Raw genomic sequence first — 17,314 nt, 5'->3', positions numbered from 1 at the left:
GTGGCTGGTGTTGGTGCCTCCAGATGGTGGCCATGGGGCACAGCCACGAGTGTCTCCATCCCCAGGATCACCCAAACAGTGTTGGTGTGTGAGTAATGTCCAGGGGCACAGGAAACCTCCATCCTGGCAGTGAACTGTCACAGCGAGGCTGTTTCCTCTCTGCATCCACTGCCCCCTGTACAGCCCCATGGCACGGGGACTTGGGGGGCTGCCCCAATCCCCCAGCACTGGGGCAGAGCCAACTCTGCTGTGTGGGGGCCTCCAGGCCTCGGTGGCTGCCCCCAGGCTCAGGAGGGTCACCCTGTCCCGCTCTGCTGGCAGGATCCAGCCCTGCAGACACTGTGGAGCTGGTGCTCAGGGGGCTCCCACGCCTGCCCTGACTACTCACACTTGTGGGACTCAGCCTGGGGGTGGGGGGCGCCCCAACTGCCTTGGCCCTGCACTTTGGTTCCCCCCTCCCCATCCTGTGGGATGTCCCCGGAGCCGGCAGCTGCACCGGACACATCCCCTGCCCTCTCCTTCCTGTGAGTTATTTCCAGCCACTGCCTGCACAGGAGTGTTTCAGGGCTCAGCACAGGAAGAGAGTGAAGGCCCAGCCAGGAATGGCTTTGCAGGAAATGGGAAAAAAGAAAAGACAGACCCCAAGGTTTGGTTGGTGGTTGGGTGCCCTCCCTGCTCAGCTGCCTGGCAGACCCACCCTGTCCACAGCCCCTGTCCCTCCTGGGCACACACACACACACACACACAGGGGTAGGGGAACTTCCACCAAAAACATCCCACTGTGTCCCCAGCCTGAAGCCCCTCTGATGGCTTTTCCCTGCCCTGACAGCTCTCAGTGCTCCTGTCTGCATGTCCCCTCCATTTCTCGGGGAGCTGCCTCGTGGTTTGGCACAGCCCTGAGCTGGGTTTGGAGGGCACGGCAGCTCGGCCGGGCTCACGCCCGGGGGTGGCAGTTGTGGAGCCGCCCCCCGTGCCCACATCTCCGTGAGCGCCGCTGCTCCCGGGCACACCCGGCACACTCGGCACACCCGGCCCGGGCGCGGCAGGGGCTGCTGAGCCCCGCGGGTTTCGTTCCTGCCCCCGGCACAGGATCCTCGCCGCGACCCAGTTCTGCGGGCTGGACCTGCCCTCTGCCCGGGCTTTCGCCGTGCCAGTCCTTGCTCCAGGCCAAGGCACGGCGGGATGATGGGGGTCTGCAGCCCCGCAGTGCCGAGCCAGCGGCAGGAAAACCTCCCGCCCGGCCACCACCGCCCGGCCTCGCCGGCCTTGGCGGGATGCTGCGCGCTCGGGATGTCCCCGCGTCCCCCGCGGGCTCAGGCGCTCCCAGCGCTCCGGAGCTGATGGAGCCGCCGGGGCCGGGGCCGGGCTGTGCCCTCCCGGCAGAGCACGAGCAGCAGCGGAGACTGTCGCGTCCTGGGACCGCGGGAGGCGACAGTGCCTGGGGATGTGCCACCCCGGCTGGCCGTGGCTTTGGACAGCGCAGCGACAATCCGAGTGGGAAAACCTCCGGGGTGCGAATCCTCCCCGGGGCTGCGGGTGCACCCAGGGACGCTGCGGGGACTCCGGCTCTCCGACACCCCCTTCCCGGGTCTGGGGGCCGCTGCGGGGCTCGGTGGGGACTCCCCTCTCCGTGGGACCCCCCGCTGAGGGGGCGGCACGGCCGGATCCCCCCCCGCCCAAACAGGGACCCACTCGGGTAAACAAGTGAGTAACGGGGCGGGTCCGGCCCCGACTCGGACCAACCACGGGTGCTGCGGCCGCCGCCCGGGGGTCTTTGGGCACCGCCACGGGGGGGCTGCGCCAGGGAAGCTGCGGGAGTTGCGAGGGCGATGGGGCCGGGGCGCGACCCTCGCCCGGAGGGAACCCCGTCCTGAGCGGGGAGGGAGCGGAGAGGGACGGGGCCGGTTCCGGGGGGAGCGGCGAGCCCGGCCCTTCCCCCGCCTTCCCCCCCGGGGCTGAGCCGAGCCGAGCCGAGCCGGGCTGAGCGGAGCCGGGCTGAGCCGAGCCGGGCTGAGCCGAGCCGGGTGGGTCCCGCCGACAGTGAGGTAGGGCCCGGGTCTGTGCAGGAAGGGGAGCGCTGGAAGGGGGCGAGGGATGCGGAGGTGGGGAGGCTGAGGAGAACAAAGAGTCCAGAAGTCTGGGATGGACGGACAGAGATCGGGAAGGATGGACAGAGACCAGGATGGGTGGGCAGACCGCAGGGCTGGGACGGACAGACGGAGGGCCTGCGGGGCACCCGTGCGGGGCTTTCGGCTCTCTCGGGACCCTCCGGGCACTCGCGTTCGGCTCAGCCGCCCAGTTCACACACAAACCGAGGATCGGGTGCGTTTCGGGGAAGGGGAAATGGAGACCCCACGGGGGGGACGGAGACGTGGCATCCCTCACTGTCTGTCCCCGGGGCCGGGGGTCCACGGCGGGCACGTCCCGGGCTTCCCCTCGGCACCAGGATTTGCTCTGGGGGCTCCCCTGTCGGGACGGGTCCCCTCCGGCCGCCCCCGCCCGACCCCATGTGCCGCCGGCTCTGCTGGGAAGAGCCGGGAAAGATTCAGGAAAGGACCGGGAAAGGGCCGGGAAAGGAAAGGGCTATTTCGGGAGGCCGGGATGGGCAACCCAGTGACCTTGACGCCCCCGAGATGCCGCGATGCTGCGGGTGGGGGCAACCTGGTCCGGCCCCCCCAGAGCTGCCGAGCCCCGGCTCCTGCACCCAAGGACACTCAGGGTGAACCCCCTGACACTCCTGTCCGGCTCTGGGGCCCCGAGGTTGGGATGGGGATGGTGCCAGTTGTCTCCAAGCCAGCCCAGAAGTTCGGGACCTCTGCCCTGGGCCACAGCAGGGACAGGCGAGGAACCACCCTGTGTGTCACTGCTTCCCTGGAATGTCCTCTGTCCTGGGTGTCCCGGGGATGTCCCTGCTCGGGGCCAGGCCAGGGCAGCTCCCCCAGCAGTGGGTCCAAGGAGGGACACTGGGGCCCTGTGCCAGGTCCCCATTCCCGTGGTGTGACCATGGCCATCCCTGCCCCAACTGATGACCTGGAGCTGATCTGCTGCCCCCAGAACCCCAGCCTGGGGGGTGGGTGGCAGTGGGACCATGTCCATCCCTCACAACCATGGGACCACCCGCAGCAGGGACTGTGGAAGTAGAAGGGATCCTAAAGGGAAAGTCCTTGTCCTGGAGAGGTCCAAACAGGGAGGAGGGACTGGCCACACAAGGGAAAAATGTAAATGTCCTGCAGCACCTTCTGCAGGGCTGCCCTGAGGCCAAGCACCAAGCCTTGCACATGGGGTGTGTGGGGAGTCACTGTTGCCTGGTTTGGGGGTCTCTTTGCAGCGGTGCCCCACAGCCCAGCAAACCTCCCCTCCCACCTCCCTGCAAGCCCCGTGCCCAGTCCTGCCTGAGGAAGCCTGGGGAAGGACTGGGCTGGGGCAGGAGCAGATAAGGAGCAGCCTCCTGCTCCCCAACAGCCTCTCGCCTTTCCCTCGGATGTGGCCAGGGCAGGAAGCAGTGCCTGGTGGAGGCAGGGCAGCCATGGTGCATCTGCAGCAGAACATCAACCCTCGGGCTCAGGCAGTGCCAGGAACCCCATTAGTGCCTGCAGCAACCCCCCCTCCCTTGCTGCTGCCAGTGCCTCGCAGGCTCCGGCAGCACATTTTGGGTACAGCTCCTCTCCACGGGATTTTACCCCAGTGCCCTTTGCAAAACCCTCGTTCCCATGGGATGTCTCTGGGAGGGTTTTACCAGGTCCAGAACCCCAAACCCGAGTGCTGCCCGTGATGGGGGGAGAGGGGAAGAGGGGACTCCCCCCGCCCCCACACGATCCCTTTCCCGGAGGCGCCGCTGGTTTGCTCTGGCACTGCCGGGGTTCCCTCTCTCGTGGCCCTGCGGCTCTTAAGTGGCCCCTCGTTAATATTTGATTCCCTCTAAGTGCAGTGCCCGGCTGAGGCAGCTCTGAGCACAGGGGCCCGGCTGCTCGGCCCCCAAACCCACCCCAGGGTGCCCCCTCTGCCCTTGGGGTCCCTGCCCGGCTGCACTGGGCGGTGGGTGAGGGTCCGAGTTGTGATTGTGATGGGGCAGGAGGGGCAGGAAGGACAGGGAGGGGCTGTGGGTGATGGCTGGTTTGGAGCTTCTGGGCCTTGTGGCACCTCACCCAGCCACGGTGCCACCACAGGGAGACCCCCACGCTGGCCACTGTGGGGAGGGGTCAGATCCTCCCCCGGGGAGCCAGCTGGGCAGCCAAGAGCATCGCATGGCTCTGAGTCTCTGGGGGCTCTCAGGGGCAGCATCGACCACCGGGTTCCTGACCCTCAGGGAGCAGAGGGCGCGCTCTGGGGCAGGGGGGACACGCTCGGGGACAGCGCTCCCAAGAGAACCCCAAGAGTGTGAGCAGGCCCATGGCAAGGGACAGCAGGAGTGGGACTGCCACGCCAGGCACCCCTGTGGCATCGCTGTTGGGCAGGGGGGAATTTATCACCTCCCAGAGGACGTGGGAAAGGCTGGCGACTCCTCCGGGATCCGGAATGCCATGCCAAGGCCTGACCATGATCTGGAGGGACCCGACACTTCTGGGGCCGCCATGGACATCCCTCAGGGACCAGCGAGAACAAACAGCAGCAAGTTTTGGCTCTTGGCTCATGGAAAAAGCCAGGCCCATCCTCGCAATGAATCACTGCTGTGATCTGCCAGCCCCCTGCCCCGGGATGGGATGGGGATGGGGACAAGCCCCAGCTGCCACCCTGAGCCCCTGCCCCGCTCCCCAGGGCTGCAGCACCCACAGCACAGCTGGTGACAGGGGCACAGGTGGGGCTGGGTGGGTGCCAGCACCCTCAGCCCCACGTCCCGCCTGGGTGAGGCCCCAGAGGAAGATGTTGCAATGCCTGGCCCCGTCCCAGCCCCCGGGGCTGTGGGATCGGCGCGTGCCTCGGGTGTGTGCGGTGGCTCCCAGCCCTGCGGCCACCCTCGAACCAGGGGCCGGGAGGGGGTGCTGAGGGGTGTCTGGCTGTGGGACACGGCACAGGGATCACCTGGGACATGGGGACATGGAGCAGGGTGGGGTGATGGACCAAACGCCTGGTTTGGCACCGATGGGGACCAGCTTGAGGTTTGACCTGGGGACAGGGGACAGGTGGCAGTGCCACCCTGCACAAGGGGAAGGCAAGGTTGCCAGAACTAGAGGGTTCTGCAGTGGGGGTTTACAGGGGTGGGTGGCTGGGATACAGCTGGGCAGCCCACTGGGCATCTCACTGGGGCCACTGGGCTGAGGACTGTGCCAGCCAGCAAGTGGGATGGGGCAGGTGGGGTGACAAGAATATCCACAGCCTGGAGAAATGGGTGCCAAGAGGAGAGGATGGGTCTTCTCCCTGCAAGGGATTGTGTCTCCAGTTGGTCCCAGCAGTTGCCATGTCTCTGGTCTCTCCCACATTATCCCATGTGCAGCCTGGACTAATTAGTAGAGGAAGCCTGTGCAGGGCCAGGACTTGGACTCGATGATCCTTGTGGGTCCCTTCCAACTCAGGATGTTCCAAGATTCTCTGATTCCCAGCTGCCAGATACTTCCAGCACCAGGTCACTGCCCAGTGAGGCAGAGTGGCACTGACCGGGCTGCCCACGGTCAGTCCATGTGCTCTGTCACCATCCCGGTGACAAACCCTCAGTTCCCGTTGGGAGGGTCCAGGGGAGCAGAGCAGGGATGTCACCCACACTGGTGTGGGCTGGCCACAGTGCCAGGGTTGCAGTACACAGCTCCAGACATGGATGTCCCAGCCTGTGCCTCAGTTTCCCACAAACACTGCAGGGATGAGGCTTCTCCCCATCGAGCCAGGAGTAGGGCACAGGGATGGGGAGAGCATCAGGATCATGCCCCAGGGCAGCCACCCTGTACCTGCATCCTCGAGAGTGGGTCCCTGCACTGTGACAGAGGGCAAATGTCCCAGGGGTGTCAGGCTGTGTCCCCCTGGGAGCAGGAGCAAGCCAAGCCAGTGCTGGGCCGTGCTGGGATCCAGCCTCGTGGCTGCAGCCCCACGTGGCCCGTGGCCCAGGACGGTTAATCCCGGCAGCTGCAGGGCTGGGCCCTCGGCACCCACCACGGCTGCACCCGGAGCCAGGCTCGGGGGGGGTGATGGAACAGCACTAAACGCCTCCCTTCTCCCCGCAGGGCAAGGCGGGCTCGGTGCCAGCAGTGGGGGCACAGCCCATGGAGCTGAGCCAGGAGGGTGCCTGAAGCTGCCAGAAGGAGCCGTGAGGGGGTGGGGGACATGGAGCCCCCCAACAGCAGCGTGGCTGGGCAGGCACACTCGTGTTTCGGGGTGTTCAACGCCAGCGACGGCCGCGCCAACGCACGGAGCAGCATCGCCTCGCCCTGGTTCTCCACGGCCTTCGGCCTCATCGGCCTCTGCTCCAACCTCTTCGCCCTCTGTGTCCTGCTCAGCTCCTCCCGCAAGCTCTCCAGCCACGCCCGCTCCTCCTTCCTCATCTTCCTCTGCGGGCTGGTGGTCACGGACTTCATGGGGCTGCTGGTGACAGCCTCGGTCATCATCCCCTACCACTTCATCAAGTTCCCCTGGGCCGAGGTGGACCCCGACTGCCACCTCTGCAACTTCCTCGGCTTTTCCATGGTGTTCTTTGGGCAGTGCCCGCTGCTGCTGGGGGCCACCATGGCCGGAGAGAGGTTCCTGGGCATCAACCGCCCCTTCTCCCGCTCCACCAGCATCTCCAAGCGCCGTGCCTGGGCCATGGTGGGGCTGGTGTGGGGCTTCTCCTGCCTGCTGGGGCTGCTGCCGGTGCTGGGGTTGGGTAGGTACACGCTGCAGTTCCCCGGCTCCTGGTGCTTCCTCACCCTCCTGCCCGACACCGGCGACATCATCTTCTGCCTGCTCTTTGCTCTGCTGGGCATCCTGTCGGTGCTGCTCTCCTTCATCCTCAACACCGTCAGCGTGGTCACACTCTGCCGCGTCTACCACGACCGCGAGTCGGTGCAGCGGCGCCGCGACAGCGAGGTGGAGATGATGGTGCAGCTCGTGGGCATCATGATCATCGCAACCATCTGCTGGATGCCCCTCCTGGTGAGGCCCCTGACCTGATGCCCCCCTCCATCACCACTCCTCCCTGTCCCACCCTTGGGGTGTCCCCCTGCTCTTCCCAGTGAGGTCCAAGTGTGGCCCCACCATGTTCCTGCTGGTGAGGTCTGGGGTGTCCCCTTGGTGAGGCCCCCCCCGGGTCTCAGTGTCCCCCTTGTGCCACCTCTCTGCACTCCAGGTTGGCCCTTGGGTTGTGGTCTCTGGGGCTCAGCATTGCCTGCAGGCAGAGCAGGTGCTCCCTGGGATCAGCCTGGGACCCTCCTCCAAGGGGCTCAGTGCCTGGACCCTCAGCATCTCCCGCACCCCGACGCAGCTCACGGACCCCCCAGTGACGCTTTGCCCCTTTCTCTCCCCCAGATCTTCATCGTGCAGACGGCGCTGCAGCGCCTGCCCGGCGGGCGGGCACAGGAGCTGCCCACGGACACGCAGGAGATGCTGCTCATCTACATCCGCATGGTCACCTGGAACCAGATCCTGGACCCCTGGGTGTACATCCTGTTCCGGCGGGCGGTGCTGCAGCGCGTGTACCCCCGGCTGCGCCCCCGGCCCTCCATCGTGTCCCTCACGCCCTCCCTGCGCCGCAAGCTCACCGCCGGCTCCGTCCTGCAGTAGCGCCCGGGCTGGGGGGGCACGGCCAGCCCCCCATCCCGCCCCCTCGGTGGGTCCCCATCACCCGCATCCAGGGGCTGTCCCCGCCTCCCGTCGCCCCCGAGCCCTGGCAGGGGGCACAGGGCCCCGTCCCCAATAAAGCACAGTTCGTGCAGCTCTCGGTGCTCGCTGCGGGTGAACACCGGGGGGGACCCCGGGTGGGGCCCAGCGCTGCTGACAACCGCGGCAACATCCCTTCTGCTCCAGCCTCTGCTTTATTGACCCACAGCCACCGCCCACCACGGCGGGGGGTTCTGGGGGAGGTGGGTGGGCTGGGTGCCCTGCTGCCCCCCAACCCAGGGGACAGACCTGGGTGCGCTCAGGAGGGTCAGGGGACAGGGGACTCGTCCCCACCCCACCAGCACTGCCAGCCCCAGGTGGGGTGGGGACGAGGTGGGGACGGGAGCGAGGGGCACTGCCAGCCCTCCAGCTACTCCTGCCCGTCCTTGGGGTGACAAACGGCCGCCCACACCTCGGCCACGAACTCCGGGGGGAAGGCAAACTCGCCCAGCACCGAGTCCAGCCCACGGGCCAGTTGGGCCGCGCCGGGGCTGCCCTTGGCCGCCTCCACCATCGTCGAGGCTGTGCGGGAGGAGGGACAGGTCAGGGGCTGAGCTGGGGCAGGGGCAGAGGCAGACCCGGGTCAGGGTCCAGGCCCCCCAGCTCACCCAGCTCGCTGTCACGGATGCCCATGTAACTCTCCAGCAGATCATCCACCCGGCGAGCAGCTTCTTCCTCGGAGGGGCTGGGCTGGGGGACCCGGGGATGAGTGCTGGGACCCCTGTGCTCCCACCGAGCCGTGCCGGTGGGTGCTGCGGGCGTGGGCAGCAGAGAGGCCGCCCAGGGGTGCGGGGATGCTCATCCCCACCTCAGCACGGTGCTGTGGGTCAGGGTGGGGGCTCAGGGCTGGTCTTACCCCCTCCTCCAGCACGGGCGGGCCCTGTGTCCGCAGCCGCAGCGTTTCCTTCCCGGTGGCCACTCTGCCCTCGCTCGGGGATTTGCTGCTCCGCGTCCGCTGCCCGATCATGTCTGTGCCCCAGCGTGGGGGGTGAGGTGGGGTGAGGGCCCAGGCACGGCCTGGCACCCCCAGCCCCCTCTACCCCCTGCCCAGCCATACCCCAGCCCCCCTGGGGGCACTGCAGGGTGAGCTGTGTGTGGGACAGGGGTGGTGTGTGGGGGACACCCAGGGGTACAGGGTGGGGATGCTCGTGGTTACAGGGAGTTCGTGGATGCCTAGGACAGGGCACACAGAGGAACAGGGGTGCCCACAGGGAGTATGAGCAGGTGAGGGGACCCCCGAGGAGTGCCTACATAGGTGCAATGTAGGGATGCCCTGGGGTACACAAAGAATAGGGGTGCAGGTTAGAGGTGTCCATGGGACAGGGGTGGATCCTGCGAGGCACTTTGTCCCTGGGGAAGGGGCTGCAGGGCCCCAGGGGCTGGGGACAATTCCAAGGTTTCCCTACTCCCCAGCACAACAGCAGGGGGACTCCCAGACTCACCGAAGGCCTTTTTGGGCTGGACCAGGCGGAGGGTGAAGGGTTGGGCCCGCGGCAGCTCCCGCAGCATCCGGGCGACTTCGTAGTGCCGGCAGCCCACAATGGTGTGGTCGTTGATGGCCTCGATGCTGTCCCCCACACACACCGTCTGCAGCCGGTTGATGATGCTCCCCTCCTTGATCCTCTGGGGGTGGGGGGACAGGGACACGCAGCAACAAGGTGGCACAGTGGGACAGTCAGACACAGCCCCCATCCTTTAGTAGCTGGGTCAGGCAGGGAGGGTCCCCCCAAACTTCCCTATGGCAGGGGAGACCCCCAGGACCAGGGTGGACCCAGGGGGGAGTCAGGGAGGAGCCTGGTCGCAGGGAGGGGGTGCAGCAGGGATGTCACCCACAGGGTCACAGCCCCCAGGGCTGCCCTGGCCCCAGCCCAGCCCCCTAGGGGGGTTCACCTTGATGAAGGCGTAGCCGGCCCCATTGTCCGTGATGGTGAGGCCGAGCGCGTCCTCCGTCTTGGTCACCTCCACCTCCTTGGTCTCACCCCGGACGTGGGCGAAGATGAAATCCTCGAGGCCAATCTGCCCCCCCAGCAGCTTCTGCATGTCCACCTTGTGCGTGTTGAGCGTGCAGAAGAGGATCTGCCCCGGGGAGCCCCATCAGCAGGGCTGGCGATGCCCCATCACGGCAGGGGTGTCGGTGTTGGGGCCCAGGGCAGGAGTCAGTCATGGTAGGGGTCAGTCAGGTCTGGGCACTGCTAGAGCAGTGGGGGCCAGGGACCCCCAGCCTGCCCAAGGACCCCACACTGCCCCATCCTCACAGTGCCAGGCAGCTGGAATCAGCCAGGAAACGGGCAACTGGTTCCCTGCCCACTTGCAGGGGAGAAATAGAGGCAAGACCCCCCAGTCCTTCCCCAGAGGAGCCAATAGAGACCAGAGACTAAAGCATTCTTTTCCAGGACATTCTGGGAACTGCATTTACAAGCAGCTGGGAACTCGTGGGAGCACAGGCCACACCATCAGGGCTGGTGTCCCCCCTCGGGCACAAAGCCCCCTCCCCGGGCACCCGCAGCCCCTCACCTCGGTGGGCGAGATGTCGAAGACCTCGGCGATTTTGGCGTAGAGCTCCTTGACGTTGGTGAAGCCCTCGATGCGCCCCGTGTGGCTGCCGTGGGCCAGCTGCGTGTGGAACACCAGCCTGGGCCGGGCACGGGGGCCCGGGGGCCGCGGGGGCCTCGGCGGGGGGAGGCTCGGGGGTCCCCGGCTCCTGCCCCACGCCGTTCTCCAGGGGCCCCCCCTCGGGGGGCTGCCGGCCGTGCCTGCCCGCCCGCTGCATCCCGGCGGCACCGCTGAATTATGGATGGGGCTGGCTCCCCGCCGGCCGTAAGGCGATCCCCGCGCCCGGGAACCTGAGCTGGGGGGGCAGGTCACCCGCGGGGATCGGGTGAGCTCTGCCACGTAAGAAGGGCCCTGGACAGGCTGGAGGTGGGAGAGCCGAGCCGGTGCCATCCCACCCTCCCTGGCTGGGCACTGACCAACCCCAGCACCTCTGGGAATAGATCCAGCATCAGCTCCAGAGTCCCCTCTGAGCAGGAACACACAGAGACCAGAGTGGTTTTCTCCCACGTTTATTTGCTCCCATCTCCATCCCAAGCCCAGCGGCACCAGGAGATGGCAAACCAGAGATGCAGCTACAGAGCACAGGCCTGGCAGGCGAGAGGGTGGGGGAAGCACCCCAGACCCACGATAGAGCCAGGCCAGGCACACAGAGTAAGAAAATAAGACACTCTCTAATTACAGTCTGAGATTAGTGACAGGCAGCCCCGGGGACACCGACCCCGGCACAGCACGGCCAGATGTGGCTGCCAGCACAGTGGTCCCACAAGAGCAGGGGGGCTCAGGCAGGGGGTGAGGGGCAGGAGCAGGAGCTGAAAGCCAGTGCAGCACACCCAGGGTCCCCACTGAGGGGTCAGCCCCAGCTCCTCCCCGCCCAGGGGTCCCCACTGCAGGAAGGGGTCTGTCCCAGCTCCCCTCCAGCGTGAGGCCATTTATTGCCTTCAGGAACTCCCTGCCCGGTCCCAAAGGTGGGGGGGAAAGAGAGGGGCCAGGCAAAGCGACAGGGACAGTGGCTGAAGGCACCCATGGGGACGATTAAATAAGGCAGAGGCGGGGGAAGGAGTTGCCCTCAATCCCACTGTGGAATGGGACCAAGGGGCTCCCGGGCTGGTCTGGGGCCGGGAGGCAGTGCCAAGCTCCAGGGACTCCCGGTCACTTCACTGCTGCCTCCCCAGGGACTCCTGGTCACCCCCGCTGCCCCCCCAGCACCACAGCCCCCGGTCACCCTGGAAGAGGTGGATTCACTCCAGGCCAGAACCAGCCAGCACCTCCCCATCAGGCTCTGGGGAGCCCTGGTTGAGCAGGGCGGAGCTGGGGGGCTCATGGGAGAGTGGGGGATGCTCACAGCACCAGTGACCCCTCACCCCACACTGGATGGGCTCTCAGCTCTGCCACCACCTCTCCCCCAAAGCTCGAGGTCCTGGAGCCGGTGCAGCCGCAGGGTCGGGCTGGGGGGTCCCGGCTCACGCTGAAAGGTGCGAGGGGTTGGGGGGAAGCAGCCGGACCCCCGGCAGAGACTGTCCCTTGCGTGAGCTCCAAGGGACAGGGACAGGGTCCAGGCAGCCCCAGGCTCCAGAGGGACTGGTCCTCTCACAAGTGTTCACTGAGGAGGGAAGAAAGCACAGATGAGTCACAGAATCCCAGAATGGTTTGGGTTGGGAGGGACCTTAGAGCTCATCTTGTTCCACATCCTGCCATGGGCAGGGACACCTTCCACCAGCCCAGGTTGCTCCAAGCCCCATCCAACCTGGCCTTGGACACTTCCAGGGATCCAGGGGCAGCCACAGCTGCTCTGGGCAACCTGTGCCAGGGCCTCCCCACCCTCACAGCCAACAATTCCTTCCCAATATCCCATCTCTCCCTGCCCTCTGGCACTGGGAAGCCATTCCCTGTGTCCTGTCCCTCCATCCCTTGTCCCCAGTCCCTCTCCAGCTCTCCTGGAGCCCCTTTAGGCCCTGCAAGGGGCTCTCAGGTCTCCCTGGAGCCTTCTCTTTTCCAAGTGAACCCCCCCAGCTCTCCCAGCCTGGCTCCAGAGCAGAGGGGCTCCAGCCCTGGCAGCATCTCTGTGGCCTCCTCTGGACTCTCTCCAGCAGCTCTATGTCTTTGAATGTGGGGATACCCCTTGAACTCAGGGACAGGGCTTCCCTCTCCCACAGCTCCCCCAAGCAGCTCTGAGCCCATTCCTGTCCACTCCCTCCCTGCTCAGCTCCCATCACCCCCTGCCCCTGTGCTCACCTGGCGATCCGGGACAGGATCTCCTTGACGCGCAGCACCAGCGGCTCGTGCTGCAGGGGGTTGCTCTCGATGGCACTGTGCAGTTTGGCCATGTAGAAGTCCAGGGTGCTCAGCGTGGGGGTCTCCCCGGTGCCTGGGAGGTGACAGCCTGGTGAGCAGGTCCCCACCCAGCCCTGCCCATGCACTGGTGACTAGGGAAGGGACCTCAGCAGCCGGAGCCGTGTCCTGCCATGGGACAGAGCCTGCACTGGCACAAGCCCTGGAGCACGTGGATTTGGGCCAATCTGGGGCACAGCTGTGAGTGTGGCTCCAGAGGAGGATGGCTCCCAGCCTGCCCTGCCCCATGACAGGGGAGCCAGCTGGCTGTCACATCCCTGGGATCCCCACAGAGTCCCCCAAGTGCTGCAGGATCCCAGCCCAGCATCAGATGGGCACCTGCCACCACCCCACTGCCCCACGGGGATGGGGCACTCGGCCTGAGCAGGGGTCCCCACAGCTGAGGAGGCCCCATGGTGCCCCTCTGCCCAGGCCCTGGGGAGCCCCATGGCTGCCCCCAACTCACCAGGGATGGGCAGGGAGGAGAAGCTGGCGGTCAGGGCCTGCCGCACCGACTGCAGCTGCTGCTGCAGGGCCAGGGTCTGCCGCTCCTCCTGCGCCAGCTCCTGCTCCAGCTTCTCCTTGGCGCAGTTCATGCTCTCCGTGTGCTTCTGCAGGATGGCGTTCTGCTCCTCGAACTCCGTGTTCATCTTCCGCAGGCGCCGCAGCTCAGCCTCGCGGGCTGCGGGGACAGCGCCGTGCCAGCGGACGGACCCGACCCCCCTCAGCCCGGTCCCTCCCCCAGACACAGCTCCTCCAAGAGGCTCAGTGCCACCAGTGCCCAGGCTCCAGGCTGGTCCCTCCATCCAGCCTCTCCAGGGAGCTTCCACAGCCCGGATCTCGCAGGCCCTCACCTTTGTTTTGGTCCAAGAACTCCTCAGTGAAGATGGGCACATCGAAGGTGGAGAAGGTGTCACTGCACTCGCCAGCCTGAGGAATGGGATGGGAGGGTTAAGGCAGGGTTGAAGCCCCCAGAGGGGACCCCAACCCCTTGGGGCTGGGCAGATGGGGGGCACCAGGATGTCATGGGCACAGGGAGTGAGGGGTGGTTCTGCCCAGGCAGGTGGGGAGGGAAGATGGCTACACTCTGTGACTCAGCTGGCTACACTCTGCCTCCTGCCACTCCAGGAACCTGGGATTCACATCCCTGAGCCTCCCTCTGCCCACCCACCCCTGCAGCCAGTCCAGCTCCCTGGACTGAGCCCAGCAGTGCCTCGTGCCTTAGTTCCCCCACACAGACAGACATGCTGGGGCCTCACCTTGTGCCCGTTGAGCAGGGTGTTCACAGCTGCAGAACCTGCATCCTCTGCAAGGTGGGAAGGAAAAGGGTCACCTCGGCAGCCAGACCCCATCCTCTAAGGCTCTGGCAGTGCCTGGCCAGATCCCAGCAGCCCCTGCTCTCACAGCCCACCTTTTTTGATCTTTTTCTCCTGGATCTTCTCCGTGCACATCTTGTAGGCCTCTGACTGCTGGTATTCCCGCAGCTCCTTCATGTACTGCTGCTTCTCCCGCTCTGCCTCGTCCAGGTACCGCTGCAGTCACAGAGGGGCCTCAGCCTGGCCCAGCCCCAGGCTCCCAACCCCTCCCAGCCCAGCACTGGGACCAGCTCCAGCCCCGCAGGGAGCCAAGGAGTTTGGGTTGCGGGCTCTGGAGCTCCCCAGCCTGGGGGTCTCTCCCGGGGGCCATACCTGCTTCTCGGAGAGCTGCAGTTTGCTCCACTCCGCTCCCAGCATCTTGGTGATCTCCGGGAAGGGCAGGTCGGGGTGCTGGGTGCGGATCTGCTCACGCCGCTCGTTCAGGAAGCGCACATAGCCCGTCACGGGGGCTTTGGGGCCGTTGGGGAGGATCTTCTTCCTCTTCTTGCCCTTGGGCCAGCCCCTCTTCTTCACCGGCTGGCACCCGGGGGATGGGACAGAGGGGTCAGAGCACACGCTGCCATCGGGACACGGGAGCAGGGCCCAGACCCGCCTAGGCACCCTGGCCCTCCAGGGAAGGTCTGGGAGATTCCCTGGCCCATTGCCCAGTGGAGGGACAGGGACAGCCCCACACCTCGAACCCTGTGGGCAGGGACACGGGCACCAGGGCTCACCTCCTCCTCGCCGTGTGGCTTCTCACCACCCACCCGTGCCGACTCCCCCTTCTCCTGCTTGATGGCCACCAGGAAGTTCCCATGCTGAGCCTTGCCCGTGGCGTGTCTGCAGCCAGAGAGCACCGTCACAGAGGGCTGGGACCAACAGCGACACACCCCCTGGCAGCACAGCCTCGTGCCCACCAGATCCTCCCAAATTCCCTCACCCGAACAGCCCCAAACCCAGCACTGGAGCCCCTGTTCCCGTGAGGGGAGGCCACGGTGCAGTGATGGGGTCAGAGCAGAGCCCAGCACTAGCCGAGAAAGGCAGCCCTGGGCACCCTAAAGCTGCCCTGAGGTCCAGTGGCAGCCCTGGGACCTGTCAGGGACATTTGGAAGAGGGCTAGTGCTGCTCTTGGAGGCAGGTAACAGCAATGCCATCGTATCACTGACAGCCCCTGCCTGTCACCTGGGCCCGGGACACACCTCAGTGGGGTGTCCCAAGGGGCAGGAACCCGCTGATCCTCCTCTGCAAGGGAGGAGGAGCCGCAGGGTTTCGGATCCTGGCTCCAGGAGCACCACCTGGGAGCATCACCCACACCCAAGGAGCCCTGGAGGCAGAGGGTGAGGGCAGGGCGTCGGCCCGACCCGCTCCAGCCACAACCGCCCCAGCAGGTTCCTGTGCCTGGGACACCACCTCAACACTCCAGTAGCTCCAGCCCCGCTCCCCAGACCACTTTCCTGGCTTTAGGGATCTGCAGCTGCCTTGGGCAGAGTCTCCCTGTCCCTCCACAGCATCACCCTGGGGCCCCCCAGCTGCTTCTCCAGTCAGCTCCATCCCACAGTCCCTGTCTGCTCACACCCCAAGGCAGCTCCTGCTCTGTTGGAAATGTCCCCACCACGTCGGGGGAACCACAAAGGGCTCCAGAGCGTCACCAAACGGCACCTGCTTGGGTTCCATCCGGGTCCCCAGACCTGGGAACCAGCCCAGGGCCAAGCACAAGCCCCAGCAAGGACAACGTGTACCAGAAGACACAGCGATCCTGATGTGCTCAGGATCCACCCTGGAATTCCCCTTGTGTTTGCCACATCATGTACCTGGAGTAAACCCAAAATTCCCAGAGATCCCAACCCACTGCTACCCACTCATCACTTGTCCAAGCCCCCCTTACAGTTAATTCAGGGAGGCCCTTCCATGAGTCCCCAGTACTGCAGTCCTTGTGGATAAAGTGGGTGCCCAGCACAAGTTCCTCCCACTGGGATCAGAGCTCAGCCTGCACCCAACAAAACCCCACAGGAAGGTCTGAGACCACCTCTTCTCCCACCTTCTGGGGGAAAAGAAAAAAGAACCCCCCAGGGCTGTGCAGGGGACTGCCAGCCTTGGGCTTTATGAGCTCCACCCACAGCATCATCCAGCCCAGCCAGGAACACACCAACACCCTCCAGGGCTAGACAGATCCTTGCCCCCCCTTCCTGTGATCTGGATTCCTCTCATGCCTAAGGATGCTTTAAAAAGTAGAGTTATTTCAGGCAAGATTCCTCCTCTGGCATCCCCCTCCCTCCGTCTCCTAGGCGCTTCCCTGTCTGTGCCAGGAGGGCCAAAGCCAGTTCAGGACAGCACAAACCTCAGGGGAATTCAGCCCACACTGGTCCTGATCTCCCGAGATGCCTGGAATCACAGACTCCTGGAATCTCCTGAGCTGGAAGGGACCCACAGGGATCATCCAGCCCAACTCCTGGCCCTGCCCAGGACACCCCAACAATCCCCCCCTGTCCCTCAGAGTGTTGTCCAAACGCTCCTGGAGCTCTGGCAGCCTTGGGGCTGTGCCCACTGCCCTGGGGAGCCTGGGCAGTGCCCACCACCCTCTGGGGGAAGAACCTTTCCCTGAGATCCATCCCAGCCCCCTGGCACAGCTCCAGCCCTTCCCTGGCTCCTGTCCCTGGTCCCAGAGCAGAGCTCAGCGCCTGCCCCTCCGCCTGCCCTCGGGAGGAGCTGCAGCCCCCGAGGAGTCTCCCCTCAGTCTCCTCTGCTCCAGCTGAGCCAGCCAAGTGCCCTCAGCTGCTCCTCACACCCTTCCCCTCCACACCCTTCTCCAGCTCCCTGTCCCTCCTTTGGACACTCTCCAACAGCTTTAGATCCCTCTGACACCGTGGCCCCCAAACTGACCCCAGTCAGAGCAGGGTGGGACAATCCCCTCCCCAGCACATGAAGACCCCCCCCAACACTTGCAAATGGGGGGGTCTTCTGCCACTCTTTCCCCAGGGACCCTGGCACGGGACAGGGGGATGGGGTGACAGGAGGAGGTGGCAGCAGGGTGGCACTTACAGCACGGCGGCGGGCGGCTGCTTGGCGCTGTGGGCCATGGGTGGGGGTCTCACTGCACCCCTGGGTCAGCACCCTGCGGGACAGAGCTCTGATGGCACCGTGCCACGGGGGCTGTGGGTGCTCCGGGGGGGGGGAAGGTCAGCGATTCCCCACCGGCCTCCCCCCTGCTGACACCCCCTTCCTGTCCACGGAGAAAACACAGGACTCCCCCCAGCAAACGGCACCTCCTCCCCAGCCAGCCCCTACCGGCCCCCCAGCTG

At 65.9% G+C, this 17,314-nt stretch overlaps 3 protein-coding genes across 3 annotated transcripts; 1 reads left to right on the top strand and 2 right to left on the bottom strand.

Moving 5' to 3' along the window:
* Positions 1–6,156: 6,156 nt before the first annotated feature.
* Positions 6,157–7,720, top strand: TBXA2R (thromboxane A2 receptor). The gene is made up of 2 exons (XM_050321452.1): positions 6,157–7,056; positions 7,429–7,720. The coding sequence occupies exons 1-2, from the start codon at positions 6,250–6,252 to the stop codon at positions 7,681–7,683; spliced, it is 1,062 nt and encodes a 353-aa protein (XP_050177409.1). The 5' UTR covers positions 6,157–6,249; the 3' UTR covers positions 7,684–7,720.
* A 429-nt stretch (positions 7,721–8,149) lies between these two features.
* GIPC3 (GIPC PDZ domain containing family member 3) lies at positions 8,150–10,549 on the bottom strand. Its single transcript, XM_050321459.1, is given in 7 exon segments — positions 8,150–8,301; positions 8,388–8,469; positions 8,636–8,748; positions 9,222–9,402; positions 9,670–9,855; positions 10,294–10,444; positions 10,446–10,549. Coding segments are annotated over 7 exon segments (969 nt in total).
* A 276-nt stretch (positions 10,550–10,825) lies between these two features.
* On the bottom strand, positions 10,826–17,220 carry HMG20B (high mobility group 20B). Its single transcript, XM_050321456.1, has 9 exons — positions 17,055–17,220; positions 14,750–14,855; positions 14,349–14,552; positions 14,072–14,192; positions 13,920–13,966; positions 13,515–13,590; positions 13,127–13,342; positions 12,565–12,697; positions 10,826–11,932 (listed from the first exon to the last, which is right to left on the bottom strand). Exons 1-9 carry the CDS (start codon positions 17,090–17,092, stop codon positions 11,920–11,922), a joined length of 954 nt encoding a protein of 317 aa, XP_050177413.1. The 5' UTR covers positions 17,093–17,220; the 3' UTR covers positions 10,826–11,919.
* Positions 17,221–17,314: the final 94 nt, after the last annotated feature.

This window comes from Myiozetetes cayanensis, unplaced genomic scaffold (assembly GCF_022539395.1).
Source record: "Myiozetetes cayanensis isolate MyiCay16 unplaced genomic scaffold, myiCay2020 scf26, whole genome shotgun sequence".
Taxonomy (NCBI): Eukaryota; Metazoa; Chordata; class Aves; order Passeriformes; family Tyrannidae; genus Myiozetetes; species Myiozetetes cayanensis.
Note: the sequence above shows the minus strand (reverse complement) of the source record. Positions and strands in the feature narration are given on the sequence as shown.

Bases quoted from the DNA above. Each gene is read 5' to 3' on its own strand.
- TBXA2R (XM_050321452.1), top strand. From the start codon at position 6,250: ATGGAGCCCCCCAACAGCAGCGTGGCTGGGCAGGCACACTCGTGTTTC. The intron at 7,057-7,428 runs GTGAGGCCCCTG...TCTCTCCCCCAG, and splicing joins TCTGCTGGATGCCCCTCCTG to ATCTTCATCGTGCAGACGGC.
- HMG20B (XM_050321456.1), bottom strand. From the start codon at position 17,092: ATGGCCCACAGCGCCAAGCAGCCGCCCGCCGCCGTGCT. The intron at 14,553-14,749 runs GTGAGCCCTGGT...CCCGGGTGCCAG, and splicing joins AGCCACACGGCGAGGAGGAG to CCGGTGAAGAAGAGGGGCTG. The intron at 13,591-13,919 runs GTGAGGCCCCAG...CCCATTCCTCAG, and splicing joins CCCTGCTCAACGGGCACAAG to GCTGGCGAGTGCAGTGACAC.